Source organism: Pelmatolapia mariae, linkage group LG3_W (assembly GCF_036321145.2).
Source record: "Pelmatolapia mariae isolate MD_Pm_ZW linkage group LG3_W, Pm_UMD_F_2, whole genome shotgun sequence".
Taxonomy (NCBI): Eukaryota; Metazoa; Chordata; class Actinopteri; order Cichliformes; family Cichlidae; genus Pelmatolapia; species Pelmatolapia mariae.
Window position 1 is genome coordinate 43,448,394 of NC_086229.1, and position 15,272 is coordinate 43,463,665.

The following is a 15,272-nucleotide window of genomic DNA, read 5'->3' on the forward strand; positions in this document are numbered from 1 at the left end:
GGAGACAGGTTGCCACCCATCAGGTGACTATGTAATTGGGTTGTGATTACAAGTGGTTGCCAAAGGGTGACAGCAAAAAAAATTTAAATACAGTCTCTGGAGAACTACTGAGTTTTTCTAGTTGCAAGGAAGTTCAATTCAGTTTTATTTTATTTGTATAGCATCAAATCACAACAACAGTCACCCTCAAGATGCTTTATACCCGATGACCCCCTATGAGCAAGAAATTGGTGACAGTGGGAAGGAAAAACTCCCTTTTAATAGGAAGAAACCTCTAGCAGAACCAGGCTCAGGGAGGGGCGGCCATCTGCTGCGAGGACAAAAGATAAAAACTTGCAGTCATTTTTTACTGTAATGTGACTGAGCTGAAAAATGGGATTCTTGGCACAGTCATCGCTGACGACGTCAGCCAAAGAACAACTTGTGAGTAGAGGAGACGTGCAAGTAGCTTCTGACGAAACGGCATTGTTACAGCGACCCTTTGTAGTGATCAAAGACATATTTATGACCTACTTTTTGAGTCTTAATAGGCAGAAAAAGCCTTGCATCTGATAGGAAGTTAGCATTATTTATCATTAATGTGAAAAATTTAGAGGAGACTTCTCCTTTAATGTCATGGGTCCTGTTGGGAAGTCGGACAAGTACAGATGAGACAACATTTGCAAAAAGTCTTCCCTCCTCCGAAATTCATTTGGCAGTCTATTATAATTGTCTGGAGTATAACTTATGAGAACTTTCCAAAATTTCGTCTGAGTCTAAAGGAACAACAGAGAAACTGCTGAACTAATAAAGCAAGACCAAAAGACAGCTCTGAAATACAGCGGTGAAGATGATTTAAAACTTTAGCCAAGACTTTCCAAAGCCTCTGGAGAAAATCAAAACTTCTGCTGTCATGCAGTGATTAAATTTATTGAAGTTATTTGAGAAGGTTATTTAACGGCACTTCAGCTATTATACAAATTTTCTCAAACTTTTGCAGCTCAACAGCCAGACTGTATTTCATTATATTACAGCTTAAGGTGGTCAAATTTGTGAGTTTGCAGGTTGACTTTGGCTTTTAGATCTGGTGTTGTCATACAAACTATAAAATTGGATACATTTTTCTGTCTGAGATAAACTCAGAAGGCCAGATAGGATAGACATGGAGATCACGGTGAAACTAATGCAGCAGAGAAACTGGTGGTTGGTGTTGAAAAGCCGTACACATCACACTCTTGCATTTCTCCACAGTTATCAGAAATCACTTGCCCTCCAGTTATACTCATACCCAGTTAAATCATTAGTGGTATCACAGTAGCATGGGGCAAGCAGAACTGACTACTCACTACCCCAAGTTGGAGGAGGAGCCCTGGCAAGTCTGGAATGAAAAGTTTGTTTTTGTTTGCATTTTTTTTTTCAAAGTAATTAGTCAGAATTAAATTGCCTGAATAAATTGGTTGGGGACTGAACTTTGATTCCAAAACACAGTAGAGACTCTCATTTTATCCCTTAAAGATGAAGCAAAATTCACCCTGCATTCAGACTTGCCTATATGGTTGTTGCCAATTTATGTTATCCAGGTGACAGCTAATGTGCAGCTTATCAAAAGAGAAAAGAAACTAAGGAGATGAGGAGAGGCCAAACTGTTGGAAGCCAGCTGTTAACATCTTTCTTTCCAAATAAAGGTGATCAAAGGATGACCGATAGTTAAACCATTCGTAACCCTATCAGCAGTCGATAAAGACAGTGGGAAAATGTCAGATATGAGACTATATCTTACAATAATCTTCAATAATTCACAAAAATCTGTCTCTCTGTTTGTTTGTTTCTTTGTCCCCCAACTCCTCCACCACAATCAGGAACTGAACATACAAACTTGGTACTTGGTACAAACAGGTACATCTTAGGCTCCTGAAAGTTTTTAACTACATCACATATTATTACATCATCAGGTTTTCTAGAAATCATGTGACAACCAGCTGAAATATCCCGTTTTTAACACCAATTGAAAGTATTGTAACATCCAGTTTATATCCACAAAAATTTTGTTATACAAGACACCATGTTTCCTAGCAACTATCTAAAAATAACCCATTTTTTCCATTTATGTGTCTACAACACTTTATAAAAGTATTATATCATTTTTATTTTAGAACAACATTTATATCCACGAAACATCAATTATATGTGATCATTTCTGATGTCATCATGTTTTCTGACATCTACCTATAGCAATAGGCTAAAATGGCTCGTACTTTTAAATTTATATAAGCACCTTACAAAACTATCAAATTATTTTCATTTCACAACCAACAGCACTAACAGGCCAAACAACACTCGTGCTTGTCTCATAAATTTACAGAGTACAGCGTAATACCATGAAACTCTTGGCTGTAAATGTCAAAAACAGCCAAAAACACACCTGGTATTCATTGGTTAAAATGACATTTGGTAGGTGGGGGAACACTAGGTGCAGGTTTAATGGTGCAGCATGAAAAAGTTGTCTCAACTTGTGAGTTCTAGTAGATTTGTTTTCAGTAGATTTGTGCAAAAAAGGCTTTGATCAGCTCACCTGCACTGCTGTTGGTGCTCTGAAGGTTCACTGATCTTTATGGATTTAGCCAGCTGCAGTATATAAGCAGATGTTACATGAGCTGTTATGGTTGCTTTCCATGATGTCTGCCTTCAAAACACCAGCATTGCAGCTGCCAAGAGGCTAATGACCTCTGCATTACTGGGTTGCCACATCCATCTTTTCTATTGTTTGTCACTATTTGTCACTGCCCCCTTTATGCTTTCAATTTCGTTTTCATTTTCATGAGTTTACGCTTATATCAAGTGGTGTCCATTAGTCAGCAGGAAGCGCAATGCAGTCCACACATAGGTCTGAGCAAATACAAACAACACATAAAACTACAGCAGGATAGGAGGTAAGTTTTGGTGATATAGTGAGGATAGTGAAGACAGAGGAAAAGAGAGAGAGAAAAAAACAACAACACAAAAAGGCCTAAAAGAGCCCAAACTGTTGCATTATTTAAAATACTCCAGAAATCCTTAAATTCTTACTGTCTTTGAATCTGAATGTTTTGTTTATGTATAGATAAGATTTCTTTCCTGATTAATTCTTCTTAATACTCTTCTCTAACACTTTTTCTTATCAACTCTGTTTTTCTTTAAATCTCCGTGGGTGACGTGACTAAGGCTGTTATCGTAATCGAAAAGACTAAAAGCCTTAATGTCAACAGAGTAAGTCTGACTGAAGCACATGCGCTTAATATTTAAAATTTAAAAAGCTTACTGGAGTCGTTCAGCTCGCAGGCCAAAAGTCAGACCAAGAGTTGTCTCGTCAGTTTTGCATAATAAAGTCAGACAGGAAGCACGGCGAGATAGCCATCGTGTCAGCTCCAACCTCTTTTCTGAACAAGTAGGAACTAAGAAGCAGTGATGGCTGCGTGTGGTTGTGGTTGAATGCTGGTGTCAGCAAGAAAAGCTAGAAACAGCCATCTGCAGCCTGAGGTTCCTGTGCAACTTGATTATAAAGGCGTGGCTGCGCGTGCACTTGATTGATTGCGGTAAATGAGGGAGGTGTTTCCTCTTGAAATTCAAAAATCATTAAACAAAAATGGGGGAGGCAGGAAAACATATGGAGGCACATCTGGGGCACATTCACAACTGAAATAGGTGTTTGCAGTGTTTTTAATACCTATAAACTTCAACCAAGGCTCCAAGAGTCAACTTTCCAATCCATGAATGACTGAAAATTTCAACCCAATTTCAGTTTAACAAGTATTTCTCCTCTATAACTGAAAGAAGGGCCGCAAGCTTCATTTTTCCACGTTATATTTTGATAAAATGCTTCTCGGACTGAGACTGGTTCCTAAACTGGTGAGCCAAATCCCCCCTAAACTCAGATTTAAGGTGAGCTCCGAGCAGCTATCCACTCCCTGCAGATAAGCTCCAAGCTCTGAATGCGTTTCACTCGCCACAGTAACGCTCAGGCGTTAAAGAGAAATATCTCAGGCCACAGACTCATGAGAGGTGTTAATTCACATTTTCATCTTATTGCAAAAACAAACACAAAAGACCCGATTTATCATTAAAGTATGAAGACATTAAGAGCAAAAATAAGAATCTTTCATACTCCAGGCCATTTTTTTCTTTTTTTCTTTTTTTGTCCAAGATAATCAATCAAAACGTGTTAAACACAAATAGTCTAGAACCTCAAAGGAAAACTCCAAATAGAATAAATGAAAGTTTTCTCTTTGCTTTTTAACCAAGTCAGCAACAGTTGCAAACCTTCACCAGCCTGATAACGAGCTTCTGCTTCTGACGAAGAAGTCAAAGCTACAGTTGACACGTGGGGCCAAATCCCCAACTCTTTAAAGGGATTTGGCCACTTTGTGGAGCTAATAACACGCCAGAGTGGGATTCACAAATCAAGAAGACAAGCACAAAATATGATTGAGCCGTGCACGTATCCGTGACTGGTGAAGCGAGTCAGAGGCAGATGGGGTAACGACAGGCAGACAGGCTATGCTAGTAGGGAAACGAGAGATGGCAGATGGACAGATGCAGATATGCTAGTGTGAGAGGGAAGTGATGCAGCTGTCTGGTAATGTCTGAGAGGCAGGAAAAGCAGGCATGGAGAAATAAATTTGCACTATTAACTTTTAAGATTTAGCTGGACCTGGTTTTTGCCCGCTGAAGCCAAGTGATGCTCCAAAGCAGATGGCAGAGGCCCTCGGTTTTCAAGTCGTAAAGAAATGATCAACGATCATTTCTTTACGACGCCCACGCTCTCGCAATTCACACATCTGCAGTTTCGTAATCGCCACTGAAATCAGTGCAGCTCAAACTCTCTTTTGCAGTCAGAGGCACTTTGGCAGGTTTGCGCTTCTGGTTTGGCAGTTTTTATCTTTCTCCTTATTGGAGCAATAAATTTAAGGCAAGTCAAAACTCTGTGTAATCTGGAGTATTTAGCCAAACACTGAAACCATCAACATTTTTTCTTGTGGGAGAAAAACAAGATGTGAGTGTTTTTCCAGTCTTCGAGCTAAGAGGCATTGATGTGAAGCAACACTGATAAAAAAAAAAAAAAAAAAAAAAAGAACAACAAACAAACCCAAACATCTTAAACTACTGATTGTGAACCAGTGATCCAACCAGTGATCCCAATCTGAATATAATGCCAACTTCTCGGTTTGGTTTTAAAGTGAAATACGTTATGGCAAATGGAGCAGGATAACAGAAATGAAGAAAGTCACCTGCACCATGTCTTCTTTCAGCTCAGCATGAGTCTGTACTGCAAAGCACTGCTACTTAACTACGCAGGTTTCTCCCCCACCTGCTCCAGGTTCAGAGCCTGGGTCAATACCCTGTGCTCTTTTGGATGACCTTGAGTTATTCCCTGGCAGTTTTTGAGGGGTAAAAGTGTATGCCGCCTTGCTGGGGGAGGCTGCAAACACTGGGGAGTGACATTGCCATTCAGGATGGCTGAGCATGGTCTGCGCAATGGTTAAGGGATTGGTGCATGTTACAGTAACATCCGCATGACTGCAAAGACCTGAGGGTAACCCCAGCAAGTCGTCACATATTAATGAAATGATTGCTCGCATCACCTGTTAAGTAGTTTTAATGTGTTATTTAGAAAATACAAGCTGTGAGTGGGAGTCTCCATGGTGATGTTTGCAGATTACATTGTGGTCTGTAGTGAGAGAAGGTGGATGAGTTTAAATACCTGGGGTCAACCACCCAAAGCAACAGACAGTGCACAAGAGAGAGGAAGGAGAGAGCAGGCAGGGTGGAGTGGGTGAAGACGAGTGTCGGGAGTGACTTGTAAGATAGTGGACATATTGGACAAAGGATGCAAAGTATCCAAAATAAGAAGAAGAAGAAGAAGAAGAAAAAGAAGAAGAAGAAAAAGAAAAATGGCCTTCTGGGGAATATATGTAGCTCTTTATGTGCTAAATACTTCACTTTGTAAAGCTGTTTGCAAACTTTTTCAAGTATCTATTTACTGCTGGTCAGGGAGCATACACATACACAGACTATTACATCATCATTATATTAAAGTTATGAGTCATAAAGACATATTAATGACCTGAAAGATACTAAAAAGTCCATAGTGCTGACCAACTGAGGATGTGAAGGCTTTGATCAGCCAACTGAGACGATAACGACTATCACTTTAAACCACTGTTATAATAAAACTCTTTGATTTAAACAGCTTCAGAGTGATATTGATGCTGATTGTGCTTTGCTGCTATTAAATTTCCTTAAACTAAAACACGCTGCTGTGCCATTAATTATCCTAATCTGAACCAAGTCGCACTGCATTACACAGAGTTGTAGCAGGCTGCAGGATGCCTGCAATGACTAAAATGTTTGTGTTGCACTGTGTGAAAGAAAAATGTAACGACCAGGATGAATGAAATAAAGCACTTTGTACTTAAGCATGCAGGATTGCATAACTGTCTGTTAATAGTAGATAATTAGGTGGACGTATCAGGAAAAAGATAATCAGCCACTTGATACATGCATGGAGGTCAAAGTAGACATTTAAACATTAAAATAACGTCATAAAAATATTTTGCTTTTATTGTCTGCAGTCAGGATACATGACATATTTTCCTTGTCACACATGCCACTGAGACTGTTTTTCTCTGCTTGTAGAACAGATAATGAAGGCTTATTTTAGGCGAAGAGCCAAGGAACAACTGATTTAATTATTATTTTTTTCAACCACAGCTATGAAACTGACAGAGGTGGAGACTTCACGCATTTCCAAAATTTTCAGGCCAAGAAAGAAACATTTCAGAAATGAATAATTTTACAGGAATGATGGATTTGGGCGTTACTGCAAGGGAGAAATATTTGGGAATGCTGGCAGAACAAGTTCAGCCGAGTTTAATGGCAGCGCAATAAAAACACAGATGATAAAGGAGCAGGAGCAGCAGCAGCAGCGGGGGGGGGGGGCATGTGATCGATTAAAAAGAAAAAAAAAACCCTAAAAGGCCTTCAACAATGCTCTTTAATCTCTGACTGCACATCTTGCTCCTTTAGAGCTGCACCATGCAAAGAGGAGTTTAAAAGGTGAGTGCCTGCAACAAACACACACACAGTTAAAGAGGTCCATGTGCGTTACCTACCACATAGTAGAAATGCATGTCTGCGTGCACAGGTCGGTCTCATAAGTGCTGGAAGCGTGCAGGTGAGCGGCGTCCATCCAGCAGGGGCATTAGCCAGCAGTGCGCGTCTGTCCCAGGTACAGATACTCCAAACTGGATGCTTCTGCTCCCTTTCCTCTTTCCCAATGTTGCTCCTGACCCCTCTCTCTTTCTCTCTTCCCCTGCACTTGACGTTTACTCCTCCCCCTCCTTGTTTTTCTCCTCCCCACATGACTTCAGTGCCTCCCCCCCCCTCTCTCTCTCTCTCTCTTTTTTTTTGGTTCCACTTCCTCTCTTTTCTTTTTTTCTTTCCTCGCTTTTCCAGTGTAATTACACCCCCGCCCCCAATCCACCACCTTTACTTTCTTTTTTATTCCAGCATCATTATTTAATTTTCTTTTTCAGATCATGTGTCATTTTTTTTTCCAAATGTTTTAACAGTTTTGTAAATGTTTTAGTCAGTAAAGCAGGGGGAGAAGTCGCTCTGTCTCTCTGAGCGTCTCAGTGCTGATTCTAGATTGGTGTCAGTTCTTCCTGTGTGTGTGTGTGTGTGTGTGTGTGTGTGTGTGTGTGTGTGTGGTGTGTGTGTGTGTGTGTGTGTGTGTGTGTGTGTGTGTGTCATAGATAACACGGCGTGCTCTCCGCTGTCAGAAACAGGAAGAATGGAGCTCTGTAGTTTGGCCCTGATGAGAGAGCCTTCCCCTCCGTGTGTGTGTGCACTGGCGAGCCTATCCTTGTGAGGACCTCACTGAGTGTTTTTGACCATGGAGGTGAGGACAGTTTGTGGGACACCTTCAAAGGCCCACCTCCTACATCATTCCCTCCTCTCTCACCTGAAGAACGCTGGGAGCACTGTGAGAAAGTATACTCCATGGATCCATGGATACTGGACTACCTCAACAACCGACCACAGTATGTGATAACTCAGGGCTGTGTGTCGGACAGGGTGGTCTGCAGTACGGTCATTCCTGTTGGAAAACAGAGAGTCCGCAGGTCTTTTCTTCCTACTGCTGTCAGACTCCACAAGAAAAAGTTTGCAGTTGAGCAAACACACACATCCACACATGTGCAATAAAACTAAGTGTATTTTTTTCTGACAGTGTAGTATTTTATTATATGGTTTATAGTATGTTATTCTTTTTCCTATTCCACTGTTTTTCTTTAATTTTGCTGCTATAACTTTGCACTGTCTACTTTCTGCTGTGACACAATTTTCCCACGTGTGGGACTAATAAAGGTTTATCTATCTATGTATCTATTTAAAAAACACAGTTTTAGAAAGTAAAGAGAGTATTTCTCTGTATTTGAATTAAAAGGGAAAATATGCTGAAATCAAATCTAATTGAAGTAAAATTACATAAAGATTCTAGATTCTTTATGTCACGTGCATACGAGTACGAGTACAACACAAAGTGAAATGTGTCCTGAACTGCTCCTTTGACTGTGCAAAAAAGACACTAATACAATAAGTAAATTACATTTAAAAAAATTGAAATTTTAAATTAAAAATCTGAAAATGTACATTGTGCGAGTGGAATGTTAAAGTGTCTTGTGCCATGTTAGCACAGCAATGTGTTGACAGATTGACTGCATCCTCTCCACTGGAGCTCTGTTGATGATAAGGGGCTTGTACACTTGGTGCTTACTCCTTCTGAAGTCCACCACCAGCTCCTTGGTCTTGCAGACATTCAGCTGTTGTCCTGACACCACAATGCCAGGTTCTTCACCTCGTCCATGTAGGCCGCCTCACAACAATATGGCTCCCCTCATGGCAGACATGTTTGCGACATGCTCCCGACACTAACTTTATTAATTTTTTATTCTAATGTTAATGAGTGTGGCACGCAAGACCAAAGCACGGCACGAGAGGCAGGCTACATGCTTAACTAAAGACTAGAGCCACATGGCCACACGACCGCCACACCCTGGATCCACACCTGGAGCCAATGAAACTGGCTGCATATAAGACCAGCACACACAACTAACCTTCACCAGATTGTTTGCTAACCAGTTGATTCCACAGATACTTTACTCATCTGCTATTTAAAATACTCTGCACATAAGGATGCCGGCACCGTTTTCACTCACACCTGCCTGCCTCCCCTACCTCCTCTGGATCTCTGGACCATTCTCACCTTCAAACTCACCCGGACCTCCACAGTCTTGCTTCCCCCCTCCCGTGTGCCTCTGTCTGCAACCAATTCCACTGCCCACCAGCTTGCAAACTCCTGTTTTCCCTGGTCCCCCATGCTTCTAGCTTCCAGACTCCAGAAGACCAAAGCCAGGACGTAGGACCCAAATGCAGGTCTCAGAGACTGAATGATAAACTAAAGGCAGCAGCTTTATTGCTGGAGAAAAACTTTAACATGAAATACAGGAAAGCTAAACTAGAAACACAAACACGAAACTCAAACTAGAAAACTGGGAAACTGGGAAACTAGAAACACGGAGGAAAAACGCAGCACGGTGAGGGTACAATGCGACAACAGTGATGAACCATGATGAACTCAAAGATTAATAATAATACAAAACACTGGGTCACCGAAACAGGACCGTGACACAACTAGTTTATTTTATTACAGCAGTTTGATTTTTAAACATGATTCATTATTTCAACAATATATTTATTGTTGTCATAAACAGACAAGAAGACAACAACAAACTGCTCCACCCATTCAACACATGTCAGTCCATATCAAACTAAATCATCTCCATTTACATACATCAAATAGAAACTTGAATCACTTGTAATGATTAGAGATCTGATAGAATTTCTAGTTTGGGGAGTCATTCAGTGAGAAGCAGTGAAATGATTTTCCATGTGAAAAGGTGGACAGCAGAAACAGAAAGAAACAGTGAGAACTAAAAGAGAAACAAAGAGCTTTGGAACAACGAGGCTGCAGTTTAACAGCTTCAATTCACTGACAGGAAACAACATTAGAAATATCATCATCCTCAACTCATCTGCTCCACTGACACTGACACCTTCAATGGACCCACCTTCACTTTACCAGCCACAGTTTCAATATATGGAAAAATCCTTTGACTGAAAGTGTGTGTGAAGGTGTGTATGTGTGTGTTAGTATCAGGATCAGAGAACGACAGCTTTCCTCTGTTCCAGTCCAGATTCACTCTGATCCTCTGAGGCTTCTTTTCTACTGAGAGAACCGTTTCTGCTGTTGGAGACGATGCTGAGTATTCACCTCGATAGAACCAAATTATCCATAATCCAGAGTCTATGTCTCCCTTCCTCTCCACAGACTCTTCTGACACACCCAGTATCCACCCTGTACTCTCTCCAACCTCAACATCCCAGCTGTGAGTCCCTGAGTTAAAGCCCTCCGAGCCAAGGACAGAGCAGGAGTAATCAAACCTCTCTGGATTATCGGGAAGCTGCTGCCTCTCTCCTCCTCGTCTCACACTGGTCACATCTTCAGACAGGATGAGTTCTGGATGAGCAGTGTTTGGGTCCAGAATGAGAGGAGTGTAGGAGGCCATGTCCTTCATGTTGTTCCAGATGTTGAAGGTCAGGTTGCCCAGGTGTTTGGCCTGGTTTAACAGAGCTCCTGAAGGCAGCTGTGGATCATCCAGCAGGGGGCAGCGCTGGACTCTTTCCACTGCAGCCTTGTAACTGCGCAGAAATGAGATGTCTTCAGCTCTCAGCTCCTCCTCTGTGGCTCTGACTGTGTCTGAAAGAGCTGCTATGTCTCTGCTCAGAGCCTCCATCTTCTCCTTCATCATCCCACTCTTCTGCTCCTCTTCCTCCCTCAGTGCATCCAGCCTGGCCTCCTCTTCCTCTGCTAGAAACAGGTGAAGCTTCTTAAATATCTCCTTAATCTGCCTCTCTGTGTGTCGGGCCTGGACCTTAATGTGTTCTGCTGTTTGATCAAACTTCACTTGGACTTCTTCACAAACCTTTAACTTCTTCTTTATGGGCTCCAGAGTTTCCTGAAGCTCCTTCTTGTGTTGTCGTGCAGCTTCATCAATGGGTCTGAATCTGTGGTTGGTGTGTTTTTCGGAGTCTCTGCAGACGACACACACTGGTTGCTGATGGTCCAGACAGAAGAGTTTGAGTTTCTCAGCGTGCAGACTGCAGAGAGCCTCTGAAGCTCTCTGATCTCTCTCCTGTAAGAACGACTCACACAGGTTCTTTAAAGCTCGGTTTAAAGGGGGATCATACACTGATATTTTCTTACAAATTGGACACTCATGTGTTGGTCTCTCTCTCCACCATCTCTTCAGACAGTCTTTACAGAAGCTGTGGCTACATGACAGAAGAACAGGATCTCTGAAGACCTCCTGACAGACCGGACAGCAGAGATCCTCCTCTGATCTGGAAGCCATGAAGTCTGTGAGTGAAGCTGAAAACAGCAGACAGGAAGTACAGTCGGTCCTGGCTCCCTCCCTCCTCTGCTAACTTCACTGAAACTTCCTTTGAGTCGTGTTTTTGGTCAAACTCAAATTCAGTGTGTGGAGCGTCAGCAGCTTGAGGCAGCAGTACTGGAGCTTTCCACTTTTCTCTCCTGTAGCTGGACTCACTCAGATCAGAGGAAGCTGCTAGTTCGGTCCATACTTAGTCGGATCCTCTGTGCTTCTCTTTTTGCTGAGGAAGAAGAACAATCTGTTTCCTAGTTCGCTTCACGCAAGTTAGGTAAGGAGAAAAATGTTGCTTCACTTGTAATGCTTCATTCCAGATGTCAAATGTCATCCTTCCATTTGCTAAAAAAAAGCTGTAAAACAGGTTTTACTCCATTTCAGCTGGACAGGTCACAAAATGTTGGTGCAACTGTTTGACAGGTTCTATTTTAGTCTTTGTTCTGGTTATTTGTTAGGTTCCCCAGCAGTGAGAGTGTAATGCATTCACACTGTCATGGGCCTGGGTCCCCAGACCCAGGGCTCATGTGTTTTTGTGGACTTTCTTTGAGCTGTCATGGTTTATGTATCGTGTTGATGTCCCTCTTTCCCCCTTTTACTGGTGTGTGTGTGTGTGTGTGTGTGTGTGTGTGTGTGCAGAAAGTGACCACACAAGGCAGAGCAGAGGGGGGGGATGTAATTAGGTTCGAGCACACTGTTATGAGTAATCACTTTACCGTGCCAGCTTAACACACAGGACTTCCATTCATTTATTAGCCCAACCTTAAACCCAGTCTTCATCCTAAAAGAGATTTATATGCTTGGTTGTTGCTGCTTGTCTCCAGATGTGATCACGGTAGTTTAAAGGTCATGACATTTTCAGATCTCTTTATGTACGCCACATTGCTTCCAGTCACAGCTCCTCTAGTCCACATGTTGAAGTGTTCCTGGGAAGATACTGAAACCCCAAATTAATTGTGTCAGTGACAGATTATAAAGGTCTGAAAATGCAGAATGACACCCTGTATGTGTTTATAGAAAAGGTAGAGTCCTTTTAACATTTAATTAATAATGTAAGGGTTTTATTTCCGATCAATAAGACCATTGCCCATTCTTCATTTGTACTTGATTATTTGATAATTCACAAGTCTGTATCCTCATACAAACTGTCAAGCACGGTGGAGAGAATCACTGAGTATCACTGAGTGGACCATGAACTCCTCTGTATACAAAAGTATTCTAGAGTCAAATGTGAGGCCATCTGTCCGACAGCTAATGCTCGGTATAAATCAGCAAAACCTCAGTAAACTGAAGCAACGCTTTAAAAAGTGGGTCAAAATTCAATCACAATAATATAAGAGAACCATTAAGCCATGCAGAAAATAATTAAGTCAAGTTATTCAAGTTATTGCTGATAAATATGGTTCTACAAGCTACCGAATCATGAGGTGGACTTAGTTTTTCATCCGCCGTTTAAATACCCACTGAGTGTGATTATATGTCTATTAAAACAAGTCGATTAATAATACATATTACTTTAAGCTCACAGGCCCCAGAATTTCTTTTTGTTTCTAAGATTTTTTTTTCAGTAGTGACAATAGTTAGATTGAAATATAATCATCACTCTTATTTTCATGCAAACGTTTTCATGCAAAGAATGTGAACCTAAAACGTATCATTAATGATTTCATTTAAAGAAAACAATAAATCAGTTACATAAAATGAATCTCAGTAACATTTGAACACAAAAAATGTACAAATGTATATTTGTAAATTGTATGTTTATGTATATACAATGTATATTTTTATCTATAAATGTACTGATATACAACTGTTTCCATTGATTTATTTTAAATACAATTAATAATAAATTTAATAATACAATTTAATTACATATACTAAGAGAGAGTTACGTTTTTGCTACTTTATTCTTTAAATCTGAGCTCGAAACACTAGGGCAGCTTAGAACTGTAGACTGCACTTACCTGGTTTAACCACTAGATGGCTCTAGACTACAACAAGTAAACAGCAGTGCTACGATGAGGAGTGTGTGCCTACATTGGAAGGTTGCTGTGAAGTTTTCATCGTATGAACCAGCCGTGACTGCCCATTTGAATCTGCACAGGGACATTTCCACTTGTTGGAACACTTGTATTTTTCTTAGGACAACTAATGTCAGCTACTGGTCTTAATTTTAATCCTTTAAACGAGTCATAAAGCTCCTAGGCCCTAAAGGAAATGCCCATGCAATGTTTAGACTCTAATTGGTTCTTACAAAGATAGCAATATCAGCGGCAGAGGAAGGTAATTAGGCAAGTTTGCCTTTGGAGTGAACACTGCCTCTCGGAGTTGGAGCTAATTATGAAAACAACCTGCAGCTACAACTGCTTTCACATCCTCGATGGAAACTCAAGTTAAGACTCACCCCAGGCTACAAACCTGCGTGCTGAACGAAAAAGCATCTGAGGCGCTGATTGGGATTTAAATGTCAAAGGAAGGAGTCAGTCAAAAATCCTCCAAATCAACTTCAAAGATTACAAATCTTTGATCAACATATTAAAGAGTGTTAAGGGGTTTTTCCTTTTCATCAACAGACAATTAATCACAATTAATTTGCTGTTGCTCTTTTTTCTCTAGGATCCAACAGGATTTATCAGTTTGATTTTAATCAATTGTTATGAAACCAAAAGACGGAAAGCTCTATCTGATGTTAGCATGTAGACTTTTGTTATTGTCACTACTTTCTTACAGGTGTTTTATAAAGACTACTTAAATTCTGGGCTTCTTTTCTGGTCAGATCTACCTGCAGAGAGGCTGAAAATCAAAATGGCTTTACTAGATGATGAAAACTTTCATTTTAATGCTTTCCTACACTTCAGTGGATTCAGTGTCTGTAACCTAAGCTAACCTAAATGATAAAGGAAGACTTAGGCAGCAACAAGATGGCAGTTTATTTTAAAATCTAAATTAAAAAAAAAAGTAACTTCTAAAATATTTTGAAAAGTGATGTCAGCATACAACCATCCCATTTTTCTTCCACCAAGAATTTGTAGTTAGAATCATTGCAAAACCAATCTGTAAAGAAAGGCATCCTCTTTTATTTTGAAGGACTGTCTCAGAAATACTACTGAAAACTTTAAATAGTTGGATACTTTTTCTCCATAAAATCATGATGTCCTGTTAGCTGCAGTCCTCCTGACAATAATCAATGTAGAAGTAACAAATCTATTGATTTCTTTTTTAGTATCACTCCAGGACAGGATGTTTCTAATTTTGTCAATATAAAAATTTAAAAGAAGGCAAGCCTAGAGATGTAGTTGAACATGACTATGATGTTTTTCCTATTAGCACAGAGGACAAGGTAATGTCATCTGGGATAAGAAGCAGAAAATTGTGTGGATTATTTCTGACTTTGTTGGAGTTTAAGTTTATTTTCCTTTGGTTTGATGACAGCTGGAGAGCAATTCTTTTTGGTGTCACATCAGGACGTGCAATCTGACAAACATGTGGAGCTACATGCTAGGTTGACAAAGGAGCAGTCGAATGTAGCTTAAAAAAATTAGCATTAATTAATTAGCATTTTGAGGCCTTTCACAGTATCATGAACCAACTGATTTTTGTCATCAGACTATGAAGTTGGAAATCATTTGCAAAGCCATAAATGTAGTATTTTTAGAATCCTGCCTGGTAACGTTTCGGCCTTAGCACAGAACCCCGAGGAACTCCATACTTTTTTTATCAGTTTACCATTTAATACTGTATTTTATGTGTAGG

The 15,272-nt window shown here is 40.5% G+C and overlaps 2 protein-coding genes across 3 annotated transcripts in view; both read right to left on the reverse strand.

Moving 5' to 3' along the window:
- Window positions 1-7,314, reverse strand: part of arhgap36 (Rho GTPase activating protein 36) — a 75,085-nt gene extending 67,771 nt beyond the window's left edge. Inside the window, exon 1 of one of the 2 annotated variants that reach the window (XM_063469450.1) lies at window positions 7,128-7,314. In XM_063469450.1, coding sequence (XP_063325520.1) covers window positions 7,128-7,145 — 18 coding nt within the window. In that variant the 5' untranslated portion in view covers window positions 7,146-7,314. Of the gene's footprint in view, window positions 1-3,277; window positions 3,415-7,127 lie in introns of those variants that run through there. The other variant, XM_063469452.1, reaches the window with a different exon arrangement.
- Window positions 7,315-10,100: 2,786 nt separating this feature from the next.
- LOC134622974 (nuclear factor 7, ovary-like) lies at window positions 10,101-11,489 on the reverse strand. Its single transcript, XM_063468234.2, has one exon. It carries the CDS (start codon window positions 11,487-11,489, stop codon window positions 10,101-10,103), a length of 1,389 nt encoding a protein of 462 aa, XP_063324304.2.
- Window positions 11,490-15,272: the final 3,783 nt, after the last annotated feature.